General features: G+C 43.9%; 1 protein-coding gene across 7 annotated transcripts in view; it reads right to left on the bottom strand.

Annotated features, from left to right (window-relative positions):
- Positions 1-11,549, bottom strand: part of KCND3 (potassium voltage-gated channel subfamily D member 3) — a 124,426-nt gene that overhangs the window by 1,929 nt on the left and 110,948 nt on the right. For 6 of the 7 annotated variants that reach the window (XR_008574135.1, XM_054803534.1, XM_054803539.1 and 3 more), the window contains exons 5-7: positions 4,810-4,902; positions 2,066-2,122; positions 860-1,107 (exon numbers count right to left, since the gene is read on the bottom strand). Coding sequence is in view for 6 of the 7 variants with exons in the window: in XM_054803534.1 (XP_054659509.1) it covers positions 860-1,107; positions 2,066-2,122; positions 4,810-4,902 (398 nt within the window). In the remaining variant the exon portion in view is untranslated. The remainder of the gene's footprint in view (positions 1-859; positions 1,108-2,065; positions 2,123-4,809; positions 4,903-11,549) is intronic. The other variant, XM_054803538.1, reaches the window with a different exon arrangement.

The following is an 11,549-nucleotide window of genomic DNA, read 5'->3' as shown; positions in this document are numbered from 1 at the left end:
TCTGACTTCACCGTGGCACAAAGTAATCACTTGCTGCCCTAAAGGCAGCTTTGTTTCAGTTTCTAGATCCCTTTGATAGGAGCGGGGAGAAGAACGGTAAGTTCAAAACCAGCCCGGTGCACAAGAAGCTTAATGGGCTGAGGGGGATTTAGAAAGTAATTTAATATTTGCAAGAAAGATATGGTGAAGAAATGACTTTTTTCAGCAAGTTCTGTATAAAATGAAAACTCCAAAATTTTCTATTGAGCCACTTCTTCACCTGGGTCACTAATGGCTTTTTAGGTGAGAGCTACTAACACACCGTTGTGAAATTCCTCCTTATTTGTTTCCCAGTGATGCTTCATGCTTACAGTTGCGATTTGGACTTTTGGACAATGAAAATCAGTGAAGTGAGTGTCCCTGGTGGACTGTGTCAGATGGTGGAGTGTTCTAACAGCTCTTACTGATGGTGATTAGCTGGGTGTCTTTGCCTACTCCCAGTAAGGGCTTGGAAGTACTGGGCTATCTGGGAGGTGGGCTGTGAAGTGGTCCTGCACCAGCTTTGGCAAGCGGCTCACAGCTGGGAACTGCTGGCTCCTGCCTGTGTGATCGGCACTACAGGCAGGCGTCAGCTGGAATTCATTCTTCTGTGTCCACTCTGGCCAGAGAAGAGCTGCACTAAGTCTGGCTTTGGCCTGGTTCTTCCCGAAACAGCTCGGAGTCTCTTTCCTTGGGTTGTCGTAAGGAGGGAAACAAAGATTGCTCCTGGCACTAGAGCCCTCTCCCTGGCTGGAGAATTGGCCTGCCAGAACGTTCAGTTGGATAATGCACTTCAGAGGTTTGCATGCAGCAGTTAGCAGCAAGAGCCTACTTACTGTACCTTGTTGTAAGTGAGGGCTGCTCACTGCACTGGATGTGGATGGTGCTGAGCTCCTGCATGCTCCGGAGGCGGGTGGCTGGCACACTGGAGTTGGGAAGGTGAGTGGTCTTCTTGTTACGGCGAGAACAGCAGGAGGTGGTCAGTCCGTGGTGACTTGACAAGGAGGGGCTCCGAGAAGAAGGATAGTTTTGCATCGAGCTCTCCATGCAGTTCTGCTCAAACAGTTGCTCATCTATGAACTCGTGGTTCTGGCAGGGGAAAAAACAGTGCCATTACTCTCTGGTGACACCAACAGCTTTGGCCCGACAGCAGTTTGTTTTCAACAGCACCTTTTGCTAGGTTGGTGGGATGTGTCAGCCCCTTGTCTGTGTGAGATGCTCTCTGTCTCTATGCGTAAAAAATATTTGCACTAGGCAGATCTTAAAAGGAAATTACTTTGCCCTTCCACTCACTGCAACCAAGAGAAGATTGTGCCCTCCTGCATCAGTAGGGGAATAAGATAAGCTGTTGCAGTGACAAAAGCACGATAGTCTATCAATGCTGCCTTGCTCACACAGTCTGAGATGGTTACTATGTTGTGTCAGAATTTCATTTTTGTGTCTGGATTCCAAAAGTGGCTTCAAAAAGTCTGCAATGCCACGTGGTTATGAAACCCAACAGGAGATTCATGCTCCTTTTTCTTTGTGCCTGGGGACAGGATTGTATTGTATTTGCATGACCATCTTGACTTACAGCTTAATTGCAGGATGTTGCTTGTATTGGCTGTTGGGTTCAAAGCATACCTGCAGTTCATTGGGTGCTGCTAGCTGAGTGGGAATAAAGATGGCAGGTGAGTGGGAAGTGTACAGGGGAAGGAAATTCAGAAAGCTCTATCTGTAAAGTTTTTGCGCTTAGCAACAAGAAATCCTGAAAGAAAGAACTCCTGTGTGTGTGTATGAACACCCAAGTAGTTCTAGTGAACATACTTTATCCAGTCCCTGTCAGCATCAGAAAGGATGGGAAACAAAAGCAACCATGGTGAAGGCAGACATTAGTTTTCATTGGAACAACTAACGACCCTCACAGGAAACAAGAGCACTGGATAGCCAAAACGAGCCACGTGCACAAACTCCCAAGGACAAGACCAGGAACAAGAAAGGAAGCAAACACTCTCCAGACACGTCACAGAGACCACAGAGAAAACAGATTGAATTAAAAAGGAAATACCTTGATGGTGGAAGTTCGTACAGATAACAGGGGATCATCCACAAGATAGGACAATCCCTACGGGACAACATGCCAACAAAAGATAAAAACACAATTGATTGTCCATTCCGGCATTCAGAAGTTTAGTCCCAGCATTGCATCTATTGCCTCAGCATTCCAGCCGGCTCGCTCAAGTTTGAATGGGCAACCAGACCTTCTCTTTACCAAACCTTGCCTGAATCAGACCCCTTTGTGCCTTCCTTCTCACACTTAAGCTTTTTAATGCATATGATCTTGGAAATAGAATGAAACTGGTAACAGCTTTATTGCTTTGATCTTTTGAGAGCTGAAGGCAAAGGAAAACAAAGTTTCAGCTGCTGATTCACAAGTAACAAATCGGAATTGCGTTGCTGTTGGGTCACCAATGGATATGGGTTTTGATCATAGTGTGGCAACACAGAAGAAAGGTTTGGGTTGAAGGACTGGATTCCGTGCACTCAGCGCTTGGAGAAAACATGGCATGTGAATGTCCTCACTCCATCTGGGAGTTGGAACGAGTGGGGAAAAAAAAAAATCTTTTGTTTGAACAAACTCCATCTGTTGTGTTAAAATGACAAAGTAACCTCTGTTATGGCAGCTAGAAGTACCTCAGGGTCACTTTGTCATCTGACACGCCAGATTTGTGAGCCATTCACAGCCATTCAATTGTAAGGCTGTACGCTAGTGATGCAGATACCACGACAATAAACAATGTACTTTTAGAATCCTTTTGGCTAGCTTAAGGAAAGGTGAATTGCCCATTGAAACAAGTTTGCAACCACGGTACATTCCTCATTCCATTCCTGCAACTTGCTCACAAAATGACTCTTCAGTGTTCAAAAAGTCTTTTACTGTGATTTAAAATTTTGGGAGGAGAACTATTGTGTAGTATTTTAATAGATTATATGAACTACAGAATTTCCGCACAAGCTGATTGATAATTTCAGACCAGAATCCAAATTTGCTATGTGATTTGATGCAACATCGTGGTAATAATGGGCTGAAAAACGTGGGGGAAAACACATTAAATATTGGGCAGATCCTCCCTCTTGGTTTTAATCAAAGTTCAAAGTATTGCTGTTACTGCTGCTCTTTGCTGAAAAAAGCAAAATTTGGAACATTCTCAGCCACTGAGACTCACTGTCTGAGTAGGCTTGCGTGCTGGAGGCAATCTAGCTTTGGTAGTGAGGTAGGCTAATACATCCACAAATTAGGATAGGCTTTGGCCACGTTACGTCCAGCACCCGAACCGGCTCATTAGTAATGGAGCAACTCCTGCAGCTCCCAGAGATGTTGTCCAGCCCGTGCAGAGGTCAGAATTTCTCTGAGCCTTTACAAGGTCGGGGCCTTACAAGGGCAGACCCTGGAGGTAGTAGGGTTGTCAGGTTTTGTTTGCTTCAGCCAATTTGTTAAAGTTTCCAAATGAAAGTATTCTTGAGAAATACGGGTCGCAGGAGTGAAGCTTTTAAGTATAAAAGTTCTAAACCAAAGAGTCAGATTGTGAAGTATCTGCTTGTTATGTAACATCCAAAATCACTAAGAACTAAAGGCAAGATGAGTCTTATAAATTCAGTAATCATTGATACAGGAAGACAGTTCGCTGTCCTTGGAATGGTGACCTTTATAGCTCATTGTGACAACCCAGCTGTACTCAGCGGGTCACTGCAATTAACCACTCGTCATCTTCCAGTGTATCGCTGAGGCCTAAGTGGGGTTATTCCAGCATAAGCCAAACTATGGAAGTGAAGGTGATTTATCTAAAAGAAAGCTCTTGCAAGTCACAAATCAAAAGTACATTTGATGATGGATGCAGATGGGAAAAGGCATGAATATTTCAAGTGTTAACCTCTCTTCATTCTTTCTAGAATGAATCACAGAATAGATAATGTGTTCCTTTACTGCAGAACCTTTTATATAAACCTGGAAGTGAAACATATGTATCAAATAAATATCTGACATGTTCCAAGAGACTTCTGCATACAGAATCACTTAATAATGAAAAATAAAATTCTCACTCCCAACACCTTGCGTGATGCGAACAGAAAAGTCATGTTACAGAAACTGCTTGACTGGCTTGGAGATAAATTACCTGCTCTTGTAGCCAGAACCGCAGTGAGCAAAGGTATGTGCAGCCTTTAAACCCAATAAGAGAGTTCATCTGCTCTGTGCCATATAAAGGGCTAAAGGTTATTTTTTCCAGTCTGTTGGCACTGGTGACCAGGTTGTACTTTGGAGCCACTGACAGCATCTTCCTCCTCTTAAGGCGGCAGAACTGTCTTTTATTACTAATTAGCACAAGCGACGAGTATATATGATGCGTGACTGACAGCACGAGACAAATGCAGTTCTTTTTCAGAAGCACTGAAGAAATTAAGCTTAATGTACACCTTGTTTATAGGATCTCCCTAACCCTATGCTGAAAAGTTATTTGCATTCAGGTGAACCTGACTGAGCACCTGCTATTGACTTTGTACTGGTGTAGATGACTGTGAGTAGCAGATAATCACATCTTTATCCCTTTGCACAGTGATTGTTTTCTTTAAAAAGATGACAGTGAAATAGAAGTGCATTTATCCCATTGCACAATATTCTTGGGAGCTTGTCAGCCCCCTCCTGCATAGTTTGTAGGTCTACTGAGCATGTCTAAGAGTGCCACCTCTTTCCCATAGCAAGCCTGGGCCAGGCACAGACACAGTAAGATGTAGAAGGATCGTGTTGCTACTTACGGTTGTTTTTTCCAGGCAGTGCAGCAGGTGGTGATGTTGGCTTTCAATTAAGGAGGTGCCTTTAGTCATGTGCTGTTCGTCTTCAGTGGATCCCTAAATAGCCAGAAAAAGGAGGGGGGGGGAAACCCAAAACCCAAACCAGGTGTAAAACCATGAAAACAAACAGAACTACCAGCTTTAGCTTTCACCGGGATAAAGATCATTTCAGTGTTGCCAGCTCTCAGGTTTTTCTCATGACTAAGGAGGTTACCTCATTTTTTTTCTTAATGATTTGGCTTGTAAACTCAGGTGAGGAGCTCAGCTGTGATTCAAAACCAGCATGTTTCTAGCCATTTTGTAGCTGTGGAGGAAACCTGGGAAATACTGCTGACATACAATGTCAAGGCTCAGGAACCAGAAGGTAAAGAATAAAAGAACCTATGCTGGTTTATTTTGCCAAAAACATTAAGACTTTTAAGCTTGACGTGACCTTTGAATGCCAACAGATGTACCCTGAACTCCAGTCTCTGGTAGGAGACCAAACACAAGCTGTCTTGCTTCTGCTGAGCTGGAAGCCTGGCTCTGCCTGACCTTCAGGGCTGCACAGAGCCAGGGCTGTTGGAACTTGCATCTGTTATTGCCAAAGCCTCCTGAGTCACGGCTGCATGCCAGATCAGAAAATATGAATCCAGGCTTTGCATCTTGGACTTTGCAATGCTGTTTCTAGGGACAGGGCTCCTGGCTCTGTCTCTCTTCTTCGCGGACAGGACCGATTGCTTTCCGCACTTTGTGCCTGCAGCGTATCAAGAGGGGGCTGCTCTTTCCCTACATCGGTGTATATGGTGGTTGGTGGGGAGTTTACAGCAGGTCCTGAGGACTGGGTTTGGTGCAAGCTGAAGGTGTGTAACCCCTCCTGTGGCGAAGCCCTCTTTGAAGGGCAGGGAGAAGGGAGGAACAGGCAGGCACCACTTATGTAAGAGTTATTATATATAAACTATCCTATTCAAGCATGTGGCAAATGAAGGAGTACTGTGCAGCAGTTGCAAAGGGTTTGTGTTCACATGAAATGTGGCAGCAGTTCCCTAGGAGAAGGAAGGTCCCATCTTCATTAGTTGCTTGTGGCTTTCACTCAGTAGGATGGCTTACTGTGATTTACATTGTAGTAACACAGTGCCCAGGAGTGCTGTGAACTGATCGGGAACCCTCTGTACATCACTTAGCACAAAACCAGAACAAGGCAAGCCTGTTTCAAAGACCTCGTGCTCCAGATACTCATTGTACAGCAACACCCGTACGATTGGGGACTAGCTTTCCCCCTTTGCCCCTGTGTACTCAAACTGCTGATATGTGGCTAAGGAATTTGTAAGCTAATTCAGAGAGTAGGGTGTGCTTGGAGTCAGGCAGGCAGCCTGTGCCATCTGGGAAGGGATTGGGTACAGCTGACAGTATTTAGGTTGGAAAAACTATTAAAGGAGTGGCCCCTCCTAGGAGGACATAGGAAGAGTTGAGGGGGATGAGCTGTTTGTGGTGTGCTGATTTAAGGGCTCTGGGTTGGAAAGACTTATTGGGGCACTTTTGCTGGTCTGTTCTCGGCTTCTACGTCAGGTATGTGTGCTTGTGGTGATTTGGGGGAGAGACTGCTCAGACTGTAGTGTTAGTAGTAGTTAGGATAAGCTACAGATCTCAGACCAGTATCTGTGCTTTTGTTAAGCTGAGGAGTTTGATCTGCTTGAAACAGCTGAAATAGAAATGGATAAGAGGTTAGGAGCTTGAGTTTGGTATGTGTGTAATGTTTTGCTCATGCAGAAAGCTTGGCATCAAGTATTCATCAAAACTGCAGTAGGCCAATTTAGTCAACTTGGATGTGGGGGGAGAAATCCAGTACTCTGTATTTTTGATCTCTGCTGTATCAGTGAATCAGATGCTTACATTCCTCAAAATATAGCGTGTTGCTTACCCTGTGATCTGATGATCAGATACAACTCAGAAATGGAAGGAAAGAAGCAACAGGGGTTGTTTAGAGAGTTTCTGTGCTGTTTGAGAGCCAGGATTCCTTTTCTCATTTTCTCTGTTCTGTGGTGGCAGATTTAAGATCTGGGTTGTTAAGGATGTTCTCTTACTACTGCTACTACTTAAGCTCCTGATCTTGAAATTCACTGTGATTTCATGATACGTTAATCTGCATGTGTCTTTGATGACTAGCATTTTCAAAGACAATTACATGCATTAAAATGGCAATTAGGTGGGCTAAAATGTTTCCCTGTGGCCCATAAGTAAGGGGTGCCTGGTGCCTTCTGTAATACCTAAATCTGCAACTCAAAAATTGATGTGCATGGCTTGAATCTCTACTTAGACACGAAACAGCAGTATCTAACTGTTCTAGAGAGAAAATGGGTGGGATGGGAGACATGGCAGAACATCTTGGCAGAAGTGCCAAGACGTTGTCTGTTGCTCTCAAGGGGGTCAAATTCAACTATGCTTAGAGCATTGCTTTTAAATACACTCGTGTGTCCAAGTGGTTCACTGCAAATGTGTCTTCTGGATGCCTTTTCCAGGATGGTTCTGTGATCCCGAAGTGAAGGAATAGCTCTGTCTCTGACAGATGCCAAAACATAGCTGAACTGGTACATTAAGAAAGCTGACTTACTGTACACGGAATTAATAGATTCCTATGGGAATGCATCTTAGGCAGGTTATGGATTTTGTTGTTGCTGCTGTTTTGGAAGATGGAGCATTCCCAGAAGTATTTTTAGAAGTGGCCTAAAAAAAAAAAATCAGTTCCATTTTTCTTATTAACAATCCTCCTAGTGAGCTAACACAACAAGCAGGTTCTGTTCGTATCCTGCTGAGATTACTGACTTTGCTGAAGTCTGTGTTGGAATATTTCCCATGGAGGTCCTTGCAAGCCCTAAAGCAAATATGATGCTGCACTAAAACACTGGAAAAGGAGAGAGAAAGAGCACATATTGCAAACAGTGTCTTTTTATGAGGATTTGCTTGAGAGGAGATTGAAATGGAATCTGAAAGCAAAGGCAGAGCTCCTGTACCTCTGGCAGAAGACCTAAGCCAATTGTTAAATTTTGGCAGCACAACTTAGTCTCTCCCTCTGCCTTCCATCCCAAGGCTAGGCTTCCTGCTGATGGAAGTGAATCGAGGGATGGCAGGGACCAGGAATAAGGGGTAGCATCAGTGAGTGTGACTCGTACCTTCTCTTCCTTTCACTTTTTCTTCAGTCAGCTCAGTGGTTTCAGAAACAAAGAGCGTGCAACCATGGAGAACATCCTAGCGTGCAGATTAAGAATGAGATCTGCAGGAACTACTGCCTTAGGACAGTGAGAGTGCCGACATCACACAAATGCTCGGTGTTTTGATAGTGCTGTTGAGGAATGTATACCTATAGAGATTGCATCAGTGGTACCTACGTTACTGCAGGCAAACAAAATCTGTGTCTTCATTAGAAGAGTCTGGCTGTAATGAAAAAGCTGGTGGGGGGGAGGAGGAGATGGTTTGCTTTTTGAGCTGGGATGCCAGTTTTGCAAGGATTTGATGCCAGCTACCATTCAGTTTGTTCTTGGAAGACATTCAGTGAACTGCTGGTTGCTTGGAGGGAGACTGAAACACACTGTAGTGTCAGTTCTGAAATCCAAAATACTTCTCTTTACCTCTTCTACGTAGTGCTTCAGCACACAAAATTGGACACTGGTGAACCAAGAGGGACTGGTTCAGTGGTTAGACTGTCCCTTCCCGTGAAAATGGCCGTAACGCTTATCTATGGCTAAGCAGATTCTGCTTGTGAAAAGGCACAAGACCTCACAACCTACTGTTCCTAGGATATACACCTCCTAGCATTTTAGCTAAAAGGGAATTTCAGCTAGCTGTACAAGGAGATTAACGCTAAGAGGATATGTAGGCTGCTGCCATTGGAAGAAGCTCACCATCCCTTGAGCGCTTCTGACATAAAGCCCACTAAAAATCTCTGTAAATGAGAAGAAAACGGTCCGAGTACTTCGTGTCTAGATGGCAAATGCAAAATGCGACAAATCCACACGTTTCTGAAGCGAGAGTGTGTATTCTTGCTAGGAACAGAACTCCATCCTGCTGCTGTCCTTCGATAAATCCTTTTCTTTGCTTTTTCTTTGCTTTGATACAAGGCTACAGGCTGAAGACATGCTGTTCCTTTGAAAGATGGTGTCAGTGTATTCATTCTGGTGCTAATGAAAGGACATTCTGGCACATGTTCCGGAATCTTGAACAGTCCTTATTTCTCAATTTATTAGTTTGACTGCAGAGCCACAGCCAGGATACATTCTGGGGCAGGTGTTTTCCTTGGGTAAACCCTCAAGGTGTCAGACTGCAGGGCAATCTGCTGGGACGTGTAAAACAATTATACCTTGATCACAGTGCTGTGTGATTGCTAATGATGAAAGTGATAATATCTAGTTGTGGCCATGTAGTAATTGCAGTTGGAATTACTGCTGGGTAACAAACCAGCCCTATGGCAATCTGGCCATGTGAAGTCCATTAAAGTTAGCATGAGTCCTGGGCAAGGTATCAAAATGGGATGTGTACCTGACTGATGAAGCAGTTTGATACTAATTTGACCGACAGATATGCACAGTATGTAGGTAATATTTTGGTCCCTAATATAGCAACTACAGAAGTCACATTCCTTCATATTTTTACAGCTTAAAAAATTTGGCTGGCTAGGCTATGCTGTCATTCACATTTTGTACTCTTAAGAATAGTTTGTTCTCCTGCCATAAAATGTAAGGATGTAAAATGTTGCCTTGTGGAGTTAAACTGGACATGTATAGCTTTACAACAAAGGATGCTCTGCAGTTCTGTAATTAATTAATGCCACTACCTGCGGATGGAGGGACACGTTTTGGTTCTTGATTCGGGTATGAGGCTAGTCCTCAGGTAGCCAGGTCAGTTCCTGGTCATCGTGCAGATGCCAGGCGTGGCTTTGGCAAGTTTCTTGGTTTAGGAAACTATAGTCCTGTATGTCACAGGTGGATGGTAATTCTTCCTTCCCCATACCCTTTGCTTTTGACTGTTTCAACAGGAAGTTCCTTAGGCTGGGGATATGTTTTACACTGTATTAATACAACTGTACACAACATGAAGTGCTTTTCAAAGTAGGATTTGTGGATCTTGCTGGGCTGGGGCGGGGGGGGGTTGCGTGCCATCTTAGCATTTAGAGCTATAAGCCCACCAAAAAGCAAGCTGCACCCAGGAAAGCTTGGGAAGACCTGCTCTAGATGCTACTATATATCTAAATTTAGTTATTAATGAGTTTAAAAAAAAAAAAATAATCCCCTAGAACCTCCTTAGAAATGTTTTTGTTTTCCTTCCTGTGTCTACAGTAGCTTGTAGCCAACAAAATGACCCTTCTTCCAGTTATTTTTGGGCAGGTGCCAGGAAGCAAACCCATTCAGCCAAATATTTCTCTCAACCTCGTGCATTTTTGGACTTAAGCATTGGTGCGTCAGCTGCTCTTCCGTGAGTGGTCTTGGCAGGGAGTTTTGGTTGACAAGGGAAGTGAGGAGATTCTTGTTGGGATGACAGGCTGGAAGATCAAGTGCAAACTGAGTGTCCCTGCTAAGCTCTTCTGGCATTTTTAAAACCCAGAAATCTAAAGCTGAAAAGGAAGTTTGAAATTTGTAGTCAAATTTTTGCATGTTCTTGGGTAATGAAAGAGCAGAATCTCAGCTGAGCAGGCATCCCAGTCCAGAGCCTTTCCTTTATGGGGACAAGGCTCTGGACCAGGTATGACCAGTCTTCCTGGTCTCTCATATTCTTGATAAAGAAACTTTTCTTGAACTGCTCAACAGCAACATATGGTTCAAGAAACAGATTTTCTGAGTGTCGCTGCCATTCGCAGAGTAGGAGACAACATTAGATGTGTAGTCAGAAGGATGAAACTTGTTTTGGAGAGGAGAACAGAAACTGATCCGGGCACCCTACCTTCCAAATCTGTGCTTCGTGTGAAGTGCTTTTGTAGAGTCAGTTTAAAAACTATTCCAGTTGTCAAGGGCCAGATTCCTCTATCTCAGTCTGCACCGAGTAGCATCCTACATGCAAAATAAGGAGCTGCACAATTTCCATGCATGTGCTGTACCCACTCAACTTGGGTAGGAATGGGTTTAGGTCCTAGTGAGCACCTTTCACCATGAGCTGAAAAGGTTTTTCAGCTTTGAGTTTACAAATGCAAGGATGTGTGCCAGGGAAAATAATAGACATTTGAAGGATTAGGCCCCAAGTAAGGATTCAGGAACAAGTGCTAGGCAGCTCTGGTGGCTCAATTAAGTGTTCTTCATCTCGCTCTTTGCTCCCCACGTGCACGAGAGGCTTATTTGTTTGAAATGAAATCCATGAAATGTGCTAATACCTGCTCTGGTGTTGATCAGGCTTAATGTAATAACCTCCTCTCATTTTCACTGATTCTGCTGAGCAATCTGACGCACTTAAAACTTTTCTTCTCATGAATAGCTAGTATTAGCCTCCAGAGCCTTTTCTGTTAAAAATAAACCTACCACCAGACTGCCTGAAATAGGAGCTAGGGAATACTTTCTTGTCCTGTTGGGCATGATCAGATAGTCCAGATTAGAGGGAGACTCTTGAAAATAAATATCTGTATGTTGAAAGAGAGTGGATATTTGTAGTATGGGCAGACCCTGGGTGGTGTAAATCGGTACAGCTCCATCACACAGAGCTTTGAGGGAACCTGGTCGTTGCTGGAAGGTCAGATCCTTTCCTAG

Source organism: Grus americana, chromosome 25 (assembly GCF_028858705.1).
Source record: "Grus americana isolate bGruAme1 chromosome 25, bGruAme1.mat, whole genome shotgun sequence".
Lineage (NCBI taxonomy): Eukaryota > Metazoa > Chordata > Aves > Gruiformes > Gruidae > Grus > Grus americana.
Note: the sequence above shows the minus strand (reverse complement) of the source record. Positions and strands in the feature narration are given on the sequence as shown.